The sequence below is a fragment of the Stegodyphus dumicola genome, chromosome 10 (genome assembly GCF_044657685.1).
Source record: "Stegodyphus dumicola isolate Sdum_Otavi_A_Nest chromosome 10, ASM4465768v1".
NCBI lineage: Eukaryota > Metazoa > Arthropoda > Arachnida > Araneae > Eresidae > Stegodyphus > Stegodyphus dumicola.
The window spans coordinates 140,880,563-140,898,404 of NC_140777.1; the positions used below are offsets into that span (position 1 = coordinate 140,880,563).

General features: G+C 32.2%; 1 protein-coding gene across 1 annotated transcript in view; it reads left to right on the forward strand.

Moving 5' to 3' along the window:
* LOC118184489 (uncharacterized) overlaps positions 1 to 17,842 on the forward strand; it is a 191,798-nt gene that overhangs the window by 168,447 nt on the left and 5,509 nt on the right. Inside the window, exons 5-10 of the mRNA XM_035354163.2 lie at positions 1,174 to 1,277; positions 1,380 to 1,512; positions 1,809 to 1,861; positions 6,920 to 7,017; positions 8,834 to 9,221; positions 16,588 to 16,668. Coding sequence (XP_035210054.1) covers positions 1,174 to 1,277; positions 1,380 to 1,512; positions 1,809 to 1,861; positions 6,920 to 7,017; positions 8,834 to 9,221; positions 16,588 to 16,668 — 857 coding nt within the window. The remainder of the gene's footprint in view (positions 1 to 1,173; positions 1,278 to 1,379; positions 1,513 to 1,808; positions 1,862 to 6,919; positions 7,018 to 8,833; positions 9,222 to 16,587; positions 16,669 to 17,842) is intronic.

Consider the following 17,842-nt stretch of genomic DNA (forward strand, 5'->3'; position numbering starts at 1 on the left):
TATTCAGAGATACAGTCAAAAGTCGTTAATCCGGACTCGTCGGGACTTCGGCGATTCTGGATTATCGATTTTTCCGGATTATAGATCATCAGTTTAAATCTGGTAAGATGGCATGCAGAAATTACAAAATTAAAAATATGAAACCGTAATTTATGAAATATAGAACAATTATGATCTAAAAGGTATCAAAATTTACAAAAAGAAAAAGCTTAATATTTATTTGTTTACTTTATTAAACATTTCTTTCAATGTAAGTTGTTTAAGTTGCTTTGTTTCATGTGATAATACTTTCTCTTTAATTCTATTAAACAGACATAATTTCTTGTTGAATTACGAAGTTCCGCTGTTCAAGTCCTATAATTGCTGTGTCGAGAATACCGACTAATTTGTCAATCGAAATTTTTTCGTTTTCAATAACCTCTGTTACTTTCTTCACTATCAGAAGCGAATTATAATGACGAGGAACTTGTTTTAAATCATATCAAAGACGGAGTACATCGAGATGAAATACTACACTTAGTAAGGAATTATAAGCCAAATAAAATAAAAACATCTGCCTTGAAGATAAGGATAGTGCTGACAGATCAACTACCAATTCATTGCGCGCCACAGCGTTCCCCCCGCCGAGCAGCGTGAAATTGATAAACAGATTTCGGATTTCGAAACATACTTTCACTTTAGATCCTTTACATATTAGCAAATATATATCGGAAATTCTATTTGATATAATCGAAAGTTCAAGCTTACTTTTATAAAATTGCTCTAACAGTCTGCAAAAATAATAAGCCGGATCCAATTCGAAGATTAAGTAACAACGCAATCAGCAACATTAACTGAATTAGATAATTTTAGCTTAGCTTATACCGTCCGTTATACATTAAACTCACATGCGTAAACATTTTATGCGCACACGCACATGCATATTCGCAGCCGTAAAGGTCTTACGTGCACACGTATACGCCTATGTGCAGGCGTCAACGTGACGCACGCGCAGAAAGTTTGTAGCTTTGAGGTCCGGATTATAGATCATTCCGGATTATGGGTGTCCGAATTAACGACTTTTGACTGTATTATTTTACCTGTATATATTAAATAGTTCTGTGTTTAGCTGTTGAGTTTTACATGGTGAGTTTATTTTTTCCATGAATAATAATCATGACTTAATGTTTTTAGCTCCAACAATAAAAGGAAAACGCAAGAAGAGGAAGGCAAAGAATGCACGAAGTACTTCCCCAGAATCAAACACTTCAGAAGAATGCAAAGAAATTGAAGTGAAGGTATTATTTGAATTTGTATGTTAAATAATTGTGAAGTATTTAAAAAAAAATTAAGTAATTTTAAATTTAAATCTGAGTAATTTATTTGTACCTATTTTCCAGAATAATCAAAAAACAAATGGTTTAAAACAGCCACCTATTAAAAATGAACAAGAATTTTTGCAAAGGTTATTCAAATTTATGAAAAAGAGGAACACTCCTATACATAGGGTACCTCATCTCGGGTTTAAACAAAGTGAGTAAACGATATTTAACATTAATTGACTGTGCAATGGATTTTAAATGTTTTCTTAATGAAATTTTATTATGCAAAGACAATATAATAATATTTTATAATATTGGATGTGCATTAATTAATAGACAAAAGTGAACATTATTTGATTTTAATTGATAGTGAACTCATTTCATCATAAATCTGATATTTTTATTAAGTATTATGTTGATAATAGATGATTCAGATATGCTATTTATGCATGTATGAAATTGTATTGTATTGCAAAAACTGATATTTTTTTGTATGTTATCTTTCAGTTGACTTGTATGTATTCTACTCTTTTGCCCAAAAGTTAGGTGGCTATGATAAAGTGAGTGGTTCAATATAAAGTAAATGTCATTATTTCATTATTGTTGCAAAATAAAATAAAATAACATATACCAAACTTTCAATTTAACCCTCCAAGTGGGCAAACCATATATATATATATATATGCATACATTCGAAAATTATTTGTCACAATTATTTTAAAAACACATACATGCATCTTGAAATGTCTTTTGATTGTTACTTTAGTGTTATATGCATATTTTTAATTATAAATAACAAGTACGAAATTTTCCTAAATATAAGTATTGGGAGGTGGAGGAATACATTAAAAGTTAGAATTTGTAATTTTTACCAATTTGATTTCTTTAAAAATGCCAAAACAAGCATATTTGCATTATGTAATGCATTTTTGGCATAAGAAGTATGACCAACAGTTGTGAAAATTAAGGTCAGGTAAGGACTTTTGTTGGCACTATGTATATTGAAAGAAAAGGAGTCAAAGTATAAAGTGGAAGGATCGTTTTGGAAGTATAGTCAAGAAAATACCATTTACTCATAGCCTTTTCAAACATTAAAGAATTTTTGGGGCAAATACTTGGCCACTTTTTAATCTTTAAAAATGTAGTCTAGAAGTGTGTAAAAGTCACTCAGTAACCATATACCATCTTTTGTTTGAGGAATTTAAATGTAATAAATGTATGGATATGTTAAAAAAAATTATAAGCATTTAAAATTTAGTTGACTATTCTTCAGATGCTCCCTTTTCTCTCTGCTTAGCAAATTACTGAAATGCAAGATTAATATTATAAAATAATAAAATACTAACATATATAATCTTTCCACTTTTAAAACAAAGCACAAAATTTATTATAAAATTATGAAATCTGTTTGTAAACAAATTTATCCTGTTAGTCCAAGATCAGTTGAGTTTGTCAATTTTCGAGAGGTTGACAGGATGATCAATCTTTGAAATTAAATGATAAAACTGTATTGTGTTTTTGTGTGTAATAACCACTCATAAAATTACAATACAGTTTTATCATAATTAATACAGTTTTATGAATAAAAATTTTAAATATTTTTTAAAAATGTGTGACAAAGTGATAATGCTTTTATCAAATAATAGCTTATTTTTCATCTTAGAATAATGTATAATAATTAAATAAATGTTTAAAACTTTTATGAGAATTTTCGAAGTTACTTAAGGATACTTTACAATAATATATTTCTTTATTCTGTAGCCAAATTTTGGCTTTCTTTCTGAATCTTCTTCAGCTATTCTTTTAGTATCCTCTTTCCTTAAGATTAGCAGTTTCTAAATCTCTTCTTAATGAGAAACTTATTTCTGGTCCTCAAGGCTTGTAATATTTTTTTTTCCCCACAATATATTAAAATCCTTCTGTACTGAATATGGGAATTTCATTGTAACACAAAGCCCTTTCATTGATAACTAAATTAATTCGTAGTATTATTATTCATTAAAAATGTTTATTATGAAGTATGCATGTTTATTATCGGTATACATAGTAATTGTGAATTGAACCCCAAAAAAATTCTGACCTGTCTGTTGTTTTCAAATAATGGCTTAGACGTTTTAGTCCCAAATATTTTCTTGCATTAAAAAAGAAAAGAAAACTGTCATTATTTTACCAAGAATATGCAGTGTTCTAATTTTGTACACAGTAAACTACCAAGCTATGTTGCGTAAAATCCTCTTTCTGATAATTGTATTGGCATATAAAATTTTGGGACGATAAATGAAAATACAAGTGCTGTAACAAAGCCATTTCAAAATTTGAAATTCAGTGCTTTTTGAGAAGTGAAACTTTCCAAATCGATGAAATGTATTTACATACAAGGTGTTTCAGCAAATCAGTTACCGTATTTTCCGGAAGAAAGGCCGCATCAGCGTAAACGCCGCATTCGAGAAAAATGGCGGGAAAAAAATTAAAATTACACAGAAACGCCGCAATAGATTAAATTGTACGTGACATTCTCGTGGGCCGTATAGATGCAAAATCTCAACCTATGTCCTGATATATGACATATTAGTTAAGAAAAATGCATGAAATGAAACCATAACTCAAAAATAAATTAAAGGTAAGAAATGTTGAAAATATATTTACGTTCATGAATATACTTATATTTACCCACTAAAGAAGTCCATATTTGTAATACTGAGACTATATTATAAAAATGTTACAACAACGAAATATTAAATTTGGATTACAAAAGAAATTTTAAATTTTGTTTACAAAAGGAACTACAGCAAACTATACATCATATGAAGCCATCAAAATCTGATTCTTCACTATCTGAATTAAAAAGATTTAATAAATCCTGATCCAAGTCCAAGTCTTCCAGATCGTCACATTCGTCCTCTTGGTTTACAGTCTCTTTACCTAAAGATATAATTTCAACTTCTTTGAACCCAGCTATTATTGATGATGTTTCTACCGATTTCCACGCACTTCCTACCCACTTTGCAACTTCTTCATAAGATGCTCTATGAATTTTATCGCTTTTGTATGCAATCCTTCACTCATCCAACACTCCCACCGCTTTTGGACTTCAGCTTTGAAGGATTTATTACCTGACAAATCTAATGGTTGTAAGATTTTTGTCAAACCACCAGGAATTATTGCTATGGTCATAGACAATTTTTGACATCTGGTTTTCACTGACTCAAGTAAATGAGCATGCATGGAATCCATTATCGATAACCCTTTTGGTTGGAAAAAAGATCCCTTACGACACTGCCAAACTTTTTGTAGCCACTCATGCATGATTGTTTCACACATCCAGCCATTCTCATTTGCACAAATAATTACGTCATTAGGAAAATCTCTCTTTGGAATAGTTTTCCCGTTTAAAAATGATCATTGGCTTTAGCTTGTCACTGTTTGCGGCACAAGCTAACACACATGTAAATGACATTCTTTCATGCCCCGTCGTAAGCACAGGTACAGTTTTTGCACCAGTTTCATCAACAGTTCTGTTTGCAGGAGAGTCGAAAGCTAACGGCATTTCATCCATATTTATTATCTGTGACGAAGAAGTTTTCTTTTGTCAATAATATCTGTCACATATTTTAGAAAAGATGCCTTTTTATCCTGCCAGTCCATTGGTAATTGTTGCCCGACTGTTGTTCTAGTACGCACAGAAATATTTTTTCTTTTCATAAATCTGCTACACCAGCAAGGCCCTCCTTTGAAATCATTTATGTTCATTTGCTTTGCTATAAATTTTGCTTGTAAGCGAATTTTTACAGTCGAAATTGCCATTCCTTTTTTTCGTTGCTCCTTTATCTAGTTTGCAAGTAAATGAGCATGCAATTATATTATCCTCTAGATTCGGCCACCTTACAGTACCACTTCTTTTGGCTCGTTTCTGTTGTGGCATATTTTTAAATTCTTCTTTTTCAGTTCTCCAATGTTGAATACATCTCTCGTCCACTTCAAACTCTTGAGCTACTGCTCTATTTCCAATTTGTTCAGCACGTGAAATTACATTAAGCTTAAAACCAGCAGTATAGCTTCTGTGCCGTTTAGATGCCATTTTCAAAAATTTTCCGCTCCCTTCTTACTTAAAAACTATCCAACAAGTACTTATACACAAACTGATGGGATCTGTATCTGGCAGAATGCCAAGAAAAATCGATTCATGCTGAAGGGGAAATGACAGAGTTCATTATTGTGAGGCAGGTGGAGTTATGTCCCTCCACCTTTGAAAAAAATTGCAGAAAGACAGGGGTGGGGAGAGGATGGGTCCTGAAAGATTCATCGAATGGCAGAGGAGAGAGACTGTTCAAAATGACGAGAATGCTGATTTGAAAGGGAAAAGAATGTTATTGTTCTGAGATCCCGTTTAGGGTGAATAAGGCATGTAGGTCCATTTAAGGGAAAGAAAATAAACAAAATAACGTTCGCAAAAAGCAACTGAGTGGTCTTTTGTGTGGGAACAACACCAGTCTGTATACAATGACAAGGCCATCCAAACTATGTACAATGACAAAGTTATTCAAACTATATACAATGACCATCATAGGAAATATCTTATTTTTAGTGCACCTAAACGCCACATGGGTAGAAATGCCACACCCGCTGAAAATTTAAGTTTTAAACACGTAAACGCCGCACCGTTTTTTCCGGAAATTACGGTACAAACTTTCAGGAGAAACAGAGTGCACCTAAACGATGGAAAATCGCATAACAGTGCATGGTTGGAAATGCTTTCCTGGAGTGGTAGTGACAACACAAAACACAAGAAGGAAGGACACGAACAGAGTGAGACAACATGTTTATTATGCTTAGTATAGTAGGAAATAAGAACAAAAACAGGTGACGATTATCATCAAAGAAGGTGTTTGAAATTATGACCCCAGGCTGTGATGCAGGCCTCACATTCTGATCATCTGGAAGATCTGATGTTCTGGAAAATAGCGGACATATCCCGTTTTTCCCCGATCAGTACCACAATGCATGCAACAAGTTCCTCAGCTCTGTTAAAGGGGGTTTCATACACAAGTGTCCTGATGCACCCCAAAGGAAGTAGTCAATGCAAGTAAGGTCTGGCGATCTTGCTGATTAGTGCATCAGACCACCTCTGATGATCCCATGTTGAGAATATGTTTTGAATGTAATTTCAAACGCCTTCTTTGATGAGAGTTGTCTGTTTCTGTTCTTATTTCTTGGTGTCTGCTGCACTAAAGCATAATAAACATATATTTTTACCCTGTTTATGTCCTTCCTTTCTTGTGTTTTGTGTCATGACTACCATGCCAAGAAAGCATTTCCAACCATGCACTGCTGTATGTTTTTCCATAGTAAGTGTACTCTCTCCTGAAAGTTTATAACCAATTTACTGAAACACCCTGTATATCCTTGTTTGCTAATGTTTTTGAATGTTTAGTACTGTGTTATTTACTTCTTTTATTATCTTTGATGTAATTGTTTTGGTCTTCATGTAGAAAAGCCAACACAAAAATTTGCATTCTATTTAATTCAGGTGTTTTTCCATTAATAAATGTTTTTAATGTTCATTTTAAAATTATGAAAATAAAACTTTATGATTATTTATTCATTTTTATGTTATTTAGATAACTGGAAAAAAATTGTGGAAGCATGTATATGATGAGCTTGGAGGTAATCCTGGCAGTACCAGTGCGGCAACCTGTACTCGAAGGCATTATGAAAGGTATATTTGCCAAGTTACTGTATAATATGCTTTAAAATTGATTTAAATGCAACAAAAGAAGAAAGTGTAATTTTCAGTTACAAATATGGAATTACAAACCTGTTCATGTACTTATATACAAAATCATGAATCTTTAATTCAGTATTTTAAAATCAAATTATACTTTTGTGTGGTGAAGAAAATTATTGCATAATCATTGTTTGAACTTCTTTGAAAATTTTTGATTGATTAATTAAAAAATTATTTACTCTTTGATGATTTTTAAAGTTTTTAAAAGTTTTTCAAGGACTATTTGATTAAGTAATAGAAAACAGTTATCCTTTTAAGTGATATGATCCAAAAGTTTCAAATATATAATTTATTTCTGAAAGGCGAGAAAAAAAATTAATTAATTACTTTTCATTGTAGTCCCCTTGTATTTTAACACAAACCTTTTAATTAGCATCCTGTTCCCTTAAAAAACTAATTTGAAAATCTGCTAGCAGTATGTTCCATAATTACTATACATAGCTTCAACTCTTCCTTATAAAAGGTAATCTAAAGATTTATTAGCAAAATGTTCATAATAGCTGTAAATATCTTAACCTCTACATCATTATTAAACCTTCTTTCACAAAGCTCAAGTTTGAGTTTAGAAAACAGCCAACAAGTATTAATGTGTTAAATTCTGAAAATCTCTCATTATCTTGGAAAAAGTATTCGAATGAGTTTTCTTCAGATGTGATGTTTTAACTGATACTTTTGTGATAACTATTTCAGTTGAAAAAACTTAACAACAAAAAATTTATTATGTTACTCAGTCCTTTGGGTGAAAGCAGAAAAAAAATGTGTGATCATATGTAGATATAATTTAGGATCCTTTTTGATTATCTGTACTCCTACCAAAATGATGCATTCTTATTGGGGACTATAGAAAGTATTTGCAAACTCATTGCTAACTTATTTTTTGCCAAGCTAATGCCATTTCCAAAATCTTGAAAATGGCAAAAACAAGCTATTTTTTAAATTGCAGCCCAGCAAGAATTCTGTACTAGAACAGTAAAATTTCATCAATAGAATTAAAAAACCTAGAGACATTCGTAAACACTAACCTTTTTCAAGAAATCCTTCTTTATGCTGTTGTTCTACCCATGCACACAATTTTTTTTTTTTTTTTTGGCTTGAAAAAGCATCAAAGAATTGCACAAACTCAGCATCTTTGGCATTGTGCAATGGTGCAAACAAACCTATGCTGTGTGCATACTTAGGTTTCTTTTTTTGTGCTGTTGTTCTCCCCAAGTGCACAGCAATTTGTTTTTGCTTAAAAAAAAAAAAAAAAAAAAAAAAAATCAGACAACTGCACAAACTTTACATTGCACAACTTAGGCATTATACGGCATCCACAGCAGACATGCTGCTTGCATATCTCTGTTGCCACATAACTATTTTGGTGGTGTACTGCTTTGCCTGGTGAATAAATACATTTTAGCAATTTCTTGGTGGGTATGTGGATAATCAGAAGAAAGTATATAATTTAGTTTCATAGAAATGATTTATTTGTATTTGGTTATTTGCTTTAACTAACATTTCCATTTTACAAATTTTCTTCTTGTCAAATTGGTGCAAAAAAATAAATTTTGTATAATTACGCTATTGTATATTTTTATAATATTAGAATATTGCAAAAGGTAAATTAGTTTCCATAAATGGAAACATGTCTTCTGAAATATTTATTTCTACAATGGCAGGTTTCTCCTTTCTAAAATAATACATAAGCTGCTCTTTATTTTGCCTGAAAATGTATATTTATTGAAACCTTGTTTGTTATTTTTAATAGGTTACTTCTCCCTTTTGAGCGGCATATGGAAGGCATTGTCTACAAACCAGCACAACGAGGGAAGAAGTCTCAGAAGAAGCAAGAGATGGAAGAGGACAAAGAATGTGAGGAGAATAACACTCCTGTAAAAACAGAACCTTCTGCTGCAGGAACCAATGCAGAAGTAGAAGATGCCTATACATTTACTGATTCTAATCATGAAAATAGCAATAGCAAGGACAGTAACTCCAATGAATTTAATTCTGTATGTGATGAACAAGCATTAGTAAATGAACCAAGCTTCTCAGATGAGGACAGTAAAACTGTTTGGAGTATACAGAAACAACCTGATAATAAAGATGAAGCTGACAAAGATGATAGCAAGCCTATTAAACCTCTGATTATTCAGGTTCAGTCGCAATCCCTCTTTTTTTTTTTTTTTTTTTGCTTCAGTGTATTTATTAATTCTTAGACTAATTCAGATTAACATAGATTCAGTGATAATGTTTCAAAGTAACCCTTTTTCATATGTGTGCACATTCCTGAATGTTTTTAATTCATCTGGCAGATATAAGGGCAGTGACAGTTGCTCATTTCAAAGTTGGGTGATTGTTTGAAACATCCCGAGTAGCACAGCGTGCAAAAACGTTGCAATATGTCATCTTTAACATGCCCGAAACTCCACTGTTTTGCAACCATTGCAAAGACGTCTTTATTACGTCTTTGCAGATGAGGTGTTTTTTTTTTTTTTTTTGGTTGCATAGATGTTGTTATTGCGTCTTTCACAGGTGATATTTTGGTTGTGAAAGCATCGTATCACGACGTCTAAATGTTTGCACAATTCCACCTTTTTGCAACAGTTGTGAAAATGTGGTTATTATGTCCTTGTGTTATATATTCATTTATGCAGAAAAATAAGCTTAATAATTAATATATTTTTCTTCTTTTTTAAGATTTTGTATTCCTTGTATTTTTCTAAAGTATGAATATTTTATCATTTCTTGAAGACCAGAAGATAATACAATTTTTTCTCTTTAGACTAAATATGCATAATAAATAATAGCCTTAATTATTTTCTGTACTTTAAGCTAAAGTTTTTAAATTTTTCTTTAGATTAAATATGCATAATTAATAATAGCCTTAATTATTTTCAGTACTTTAAACTATATTTTTTAAATAAATTCTAAGGTACGATTATTTAAGATTTCATCATTTTTTCCTTTAAGTGAGAGTAATTATGAAAGTGGTTTTTATAAATATATAATATTAATAGTAGGTTTTAAGTAAATAAAACTCAATCAGACATAAATATAAGTAAAGATATTTATGTGGGTTAAAAAAAAAAGAGTGTTTCTAATAACAGCATTATCACATTTATTTCTGTTAAATCTCAGAGACATTGAAAATTGCCCCTGTCACGATAAATTAGGAGGCGGTTTTTAAGGTAACATAATCAGTATTTTACCTGAACTCAAATATAAATTTATTCGTATTTCATAGTAAATTTATAGCATAGTAAATTCATAGCATTTCATAGTTGAAAAATTGCATAAACTCGCATTCCTTAGCGTCACAAAAAAACTTTTCATTAGCCTTATGCAGGAAGTCTTTAATGGTGGAAATCTTTAAATCTTAGTCGCTGGTGATCAGTCGTAGGCACTTATTTTGGACTATCTGTAGTTTATTTAAATCCAGAGTAGCAGCTGCCCATGCAGGCGAAACATATGTCATCAGACACCTAATTGTTGAAATGTAAATTAAACGTTTCTTCTCAAGATCGAGTTCTGAGAATTTTCCTAGGACAGGATAAAGACATTTCATAATTTTGAGTACATTTGTTCGAATGTTATCAGTGTGGTTGGTCCAGGTAAGCCTGTTGTTAATAGTGAGTCCTAGGTACTTAGCTTTAAAAACAATGGGGACTGGTTCATTAAAGAGAATAAGTTGGTTCTTGATAGCAGTATTTTTCTTCCGTCTTCTACTGATCAAGAGCTGAGATTTCTGAGCACTTTCCATCTTCCACACCAGTCTTCGATATTAGGAATAAAGTCTAGAAGCTTCCGGATAGCGAAATTGATATTTGCTGACTACACTGCCAGGGCAGTGTTGTCTACATAGCAGGTCAAAATAGAGTTATTGTAATGCATTTTAGGGAAATCAGAAGCAGAAAGGATGTAGATGATCAGGCCAATAATACTTCCTTGCGGAATTCCACTTAAGTTGGGTCGATGAGACGAGCAACAGTCTTTAACGAACACTTTGAAGTTGCAATTAGTGATGTAGGAATAAATCAGCAGAATAATTTCTCTTTCAAAGTTAAAATCGATTAATATGGCAATAAGTCCCTCATGCCAGACGTGGTCGAAGGAGTGAGAACTGACGCTGTCTCTCTTCTTATATATACCTATTCCCTGGCTGCTGAGAAATTTCCAGTACCTTTGATTACTCGAAATTGCTGAAGGCATATACAGTTACATATTAGGCCAAATACAGTTAAAATTACACAGGAATTAGACCATTTACAATTATACAGGAAACGGACAAAAATTTCGCCAAACCGTAGGCAGTATCTCATCAGATTTGGTAACAAAAATGAGTTGCCAAGACCATCGCCAGCTTGGCATACCTTGCCTCTTGCCAATTTAGGGATAATCCATTTACTTCAATGTTTAAGTGACATGCCCCTTTAATGTGTTCCCTGTGTTCTTCTGATGTCATCAAATGACCAAAATGTTGCCGAGAGGTTGCCAAATTTGCCAACAAAAATTAGTTACCAAAATCATGCCAGCTTGGTACTACCTAGCCAATTTGGCGAGATACCCATTTACCTCAGTTTTAATGGACTCGTTCCTGTAATCTTATTTTTCTACAGAGCTTCACTTTTTGAGGCATTTCAAGTCATGTTATACAAGAGGTATTATGATGTGCATATAATTTCACTAAAATTATTTACATACACATACATATGTATAAAATTCTTAACTTTGCTTTCTAACCAGCAACTGTACGTTCCAGGCAGGACAACCCCTGGGCTGGAAACCTTACTTCCAACTAAGGGAAATCGATGGGATAGTAAAATAATAATGTCAACAAATAACATATAACAAATTAAATACTAAATTGATAAATAAATGTGTGAGTTTACAAATTTATTTACACATAGGACCATAGTCTAAGGTTTACTATTTACTGTTTACATTACATATACTATGGGGACTAAATAGTATGACCATAGTAAGGGGCTGGCATGTCGTAATGAATGACTTTAGGCTTAGAATTTGATGACTTAAGGATCTGAACTGCAACGTCGTTCAGCCTGTTTAACCCATTAACAGCCAAAACCACAAGGAATGTTTCTTTTCTCATGAAAATAATAACAAGTATTAAATTAAGCATTTATAACATAAATTTACATTGAAAATAAAAAAAAAAAAATGCTCTTACTTGTGGAAAAAGCGAGTGTTGCTTTTGCTCAACGTCAGTGGAATAAGACTACGGATGTTTAGTGAGTAGGATTGTACTCGTGTGATGTTTCTTTTGAGTGGAGTGCAGGATTACTTTTTAGCTGTATAACGTTTTATAAATCTGCAAATCACTTTACTTGTAATTAATTTAATATTAAAATATACAGTGTATTTCTGTTACAAATACAGATTATTTCAACTGAAAGATTCAAGCATGAAAAGCTTGATTACAATCATGATGTAAAGATACATTACATACTTTGCATCTCTAAACAGTCTGGCTATGATACTCTTTACAACACTTTTGTTATCAACAGACTGTACGATAAAATGTTTACCATCTCCATGCAATGGTTTTTGAATGCTGAATTTACTAGGTCTTCCTGTTGCTGATTTATTTCTGGCTAATTCTGCACTCTCAATAAGAGTTTGCAAAAGGAATAATGCATTCTCTTGTCTGAAATCTAAAAGAGACTTTATATTTCCAGTAGTAAAAAGTGGTGATATTTAGTAAGTTTAGATACGGTCTCACCTCATATAATTTATCAGTATTGTCAATTTGACTATTGTCAAATGCAAATTCTGCTTCATGTTCCTGTCCTGCAAACGTGATATCGATTCTCGTACAACAGGAACAGAAATGTCCTTATCAAAAGACCAATACATTTTTTCTTGAGGTAAAGAATGATATCCTGTAAGCAATAATATTCCAATAAATCTTCTCATATAGGCTTCAGATGCAATAAATTCTGGGTCTCTCTTCCCCCCCCCTGCTGAGCGTATATATTTGTCTGTTCAACGAGAAGAGATAAATGTCTAAACCAAAAAAGAAAATCGAAAATCTGCGCACTAGATTTCCACTGTATTTTGTCTTTTATAATTTCTCTTCTATCTCTTTCTTCATGTTCTTCCTGAGACATAAATAACAGTTCTTTTTTTATCCACTTCAAGATTTCAGTCTTCTGCTTTTTAAACTTTTTAGTATGACTATAACTGCTTTTAGAAGGCTGAAACTTACTTCTTAGGTGAATTTCAACTTCCCCAGCAGTATCATTTGGTAAAATAGCATTATTTAAAATGTTGCCATTCCTTTCTTCTTTGTCACTAGCTTCTGCAATTTCTGGGGGAACAACAACAATATCAGTTTCATTCTGGTTATTATTAACATTATCATCATCTGTTTCTTCATCAAAAAATCTTTGAATGACTTCTTTCTAATGTAAGATACCTTGTTCTAGGCATTTTTAAATAACCAGAACATGAACCAGAATGTTGAAAGGAATGAGTGAAAAAGGAGATTGACTACCCGTTTCCTGCTGACGTAGCGTCAGCGCAACACCTATTTTCCCTTCCTTCCCAACACAAATATAAACATCTGACTGATGTAATGTTCTGATAAACAGTGACCTTGACTAAAAATATATCACTCATAAAGACAACGATTCTTTCGTTAAATATTTTCAGCAAAAATACCCAGTCGAAAATTTTGCTTTAAGTATGAGATTAATTATTATAAACAAAATAATATGAATTATTATAAACAAAATGATTGTTGAAGGTAAATATTTTTGTACAGAAATAATCTTCATAATATTCCCTACACAAAATCATCTGCTGGTATAAAATATCTTAGGTAGTTATATTTATATACCCATTTATTTTGACCGTTGCGTCAACGCAACACCAGCGGCTAATGGGTTAAGACTGTCTAAGGACTATCCCAGGGTGACTGCAGTTTAGGAAAGAGTCTTTTTCTGTCAAGTCATATTCCATAACCACATCATGTCATGTTTGTTGAATCGATGTCCATAGTTCTGATATTGTATTAGGTCTTCATCTTTTCCGTTGTCAAGTTTACTTGCTTTCCTGCAAAACTGTGCATCACTTCAAACTATACCTGGAGATCTTGAATATACTTCTCAGGCAATGAAGGTGCATCCAGAGGATGACCAAACAAAAGATCACAAGACCGATGAAAGTCACAACTCAAGAGTATTTGGGATGGGGCATAGCCAGTAATTTCTTTGGCAGCATTGTGATAGGCTAGTAACAAGAGCAGTAACTTTTCATCCCAGTGTTTTGGATACAATGAGTAAGAGGTTATAAAGTATGATTAGTTTAAATCTCTCTACCTTGCCATCTGACTGCAGATGTAAATATTTAGTTTGGGTTTTTTGTCTGTGCCGAGTAGTTTACATTTTCCTTTAATTACATCCAAGATAAAATTTTTTCCTTGATCGAAATGTAACTGAAGAATGAAATCCAAACCAGGAAATCCAGTGCTGTATCATTATCTTTGCTACAGTGACAGTCTCTTGATCAGAGATAGGGTAAGTTCATGACAGGATAAATTCAGCAGTTCATGACAAAGGTTCCAGGATGTCAGAAACAATGCATTCGAAAGGCGCTTCTACTTTGTAATATTGCAACTTCTCTTTGCTGTGTTTCTTTGGTCCTTTCTGGCCGGCTCATGCATAACATGACTGGTGCAACTTTTGCATGTCAGTCCTTGCTTTACACTAGCAGAAGCACTCTCAAACTTTATGCAAAATCTTCATTATTCTGAAGTGGCCTCCTGTCAGTCTCCTATATAGTTTTTTGAAGATGTCCGGGATCCAGAAACTTGAAAGTATCAGCTGCCATTGGAATGCTTTTTCATCATCCGATTCAAGCTTCTGATACAAGACACCGTTTCGAATATGGAGTGAGTCTCAGAAGGCCAATGTTGTTTTGTCACCCTGCCAGGTAGGTTTCCTATTTGGAGACTCCATTAAGTGAATTATGGTTCTAGTTTGGTTCTCCTACAGCTAGTCTTTACTGACTTCTTTGTCAATCCATGAATCTGGGTTGGAGGATGCAACTTGATTTGCAACTGGATTAAGCAGTCCATATTTCGCTTTGACCACAGAACAATATTGGCAGTTCTGGGAGAATCTTTTAGACAAGCCATCAGTGTTTCCATGTGATAATCTTTTCTAATGATGGAGAGTGATGTCATATTCTTGGAGTCTGTCCATCTGGTTATTTGGCCTTCAAGAGTCTCGAAATTTTAGAGCTATGCCGATGATGTATGATCTGTATGGAACAGGAATTTTCTCCCATAGAAGTAATGGTGGAAATGTTCTATGGGTTTCATTTATGGGCAAACAATTTTTCCCTGGTGACACAGTAATTCCTCATCGGTTTAGATAGACACTTACTCCAGTATGCCACAACACCTTCCTGACCATTTATTTCTGGGGACAGAAGAGCATCAACACTCTGATTGTTTGAATCCATGTCAAGAATAAATGGTTTATCAAGCTGAGAATAGGTTATGGCAAATGCTAAATTCTTTCTTCAGTCTGTTAAATGCATCCTCACGTTCTATAGTTGACAAGAACGTTTGCTCATTTTCTGTCAGTTTCAGTTTGTGAAGAGATATAGCAGCCTCAGGAAACTTCCCTTTTGCTAAACATTTTCAGGGCATCTTCAGTCTTCAACTGCTAATACTTTTTCTGGATCATTTTTTCTTCTGGATCTGTACACACACCTTCAGCAGAGATGACATGTCCAAGGTAAAATTACTTCCTGTCTCAATAATTTACATTTGGTAGGACTTAACTTTAGATTGGCTTCTTTCAGTCTCTGAAGCACCTTTGTGAGATTTTCTAAATGTTCTTAGAAACTTTTCATGACAACCTCTGGTCTTCGATAGGTCGACGACTGCCGAGGCTACTAGTACTTTGAAAATATGTGCAATTAGTGATTTCTGTTGTAAATCAAAGCACAATGATGGAACACAAGTATTCCGTTTTTATGCTTGTTGGCCATAGTAATCCTGAATGAACGTTGTGGGGAATAATGTTGTTGTATTAAAATACACCCTAATTTTAAATTAACTTCGTTCACCTCATCCAAGAATTAGTCTGAAATTTTAAAAGGTATGTTTTTTGCTGTGTAATATAATAATTACCTTCATGTATTACATGATCTTATTTTTCGATGTCGGAAAAGGAGATACTGACAGTTAATTAACTGCACTCCCATGAAATTAATGTTTATAAATCATAACAAAATGTTAAAAAGGGTAAAAACGTAGTGTTCCAAGTTACAGATAAAAACCAGTAAAATAAACTTTTAAATAAATATAAATCATAGATGTAGTTTTTATAATAATGGTATAAATTTAACATGAATAAGTTTATTTTTATATTTTTAGTTTTTATGTTATTTAGTTGTTGAACCCATTAACAAGTTGGCTTTACAAAATCATATTTAAAGTAAGATAATAAAGAAAGCTGTTTTATTAAAATAAACTTAATATTTCAGAAGGGGCAAAGTGAAACCTTTGCAGAGAAAGAGAGGAAGTGGGATGAAATCCGTAGGAAGAATGCAGCTGCTAGAAAATGGGTATGTATATGTTGCAAATATGAATTTGCATTATTTATAATATTATTTAGTTGTTATGTGTACTGTTGTAAATAAGTTTTATGACTGCTTTGCATTTGTCAGTTAAAAATAAGAAATTAACCATTTTACCCCCCTTTGTATAACTTTTAAATGATTTGTGAATGAGCTCGCAAGAAAATGCTTGTAAAATATAAAGGATGGAAGAACAATTTGAATAGACAGGTCTGCAAATATTTGCATTATGCATAACAAATAAAACATATGGATGTATTAAATCTCCAAAAATAATGTATGTTACTTTCATTCCTATACAGAGTGTTTAAAAATAATTGACAGTTAAATATCTCTTCAATGATTGATTTTAAATACATGGTTTCAATTTAAAAAATAAATTATTATGGTAGGCTTTCATACAGTAACAGTTTTAGTTATGGAAACTTTTAGTAAAAATGTATAAAATATAAATTTTTATCACCGTAGAAAAAAATTTTCACGAGAAAGATATTTTCAATATATAACTAATAAAGTCAAAAAAAAAATCCGTTCTTCCATAAACAAAATTACCTGAGATTAAATATAATAATTGATAAAGATATTTTCAGTAAATAACTTTGTCAAGCAAAACAAAAAAATCCATCCTTCCATAAACAAAATCACCAGACATATAATTAATTTAAATATAATAGTTGATAAAGATATTTTCAGTAATTAACTTTGTCAAACAAATAAAAAGAAAATCCATTCTTGCATAAACAAAATCACCTAAGATATAATTATAAAATTTTAAGGTCTGTATAGAAATACTCGTACAGAGTTACTTTGGATAAGTTTGGGAAATGAATTTTCTGTCAATAAATCATGTTAGAGAAATGATTATGCAGAAGCGTTTGTTTCAGATTAGCATTTGACCTGCTTTTTTATACTGCATAAAATCTGAGTTTCTATGAAATACCTGGAAGTTTATATTCAGTTATTTTAAAGGGCTAGTTTTGTAGTTTACAAACTTTATTTTCCTCCCTAAATAATAACTTACTAAATGGAAATTTCTTTCAAAAAATTAAATTTTTATAATGTTTTTAACTTAAAATTGCAGTCATGTGATATTGCTAATGCTTTCATGATATTATATACAATATTTTTATTTGAGATGAGAGAAGTTAAGCATTTAATTTTG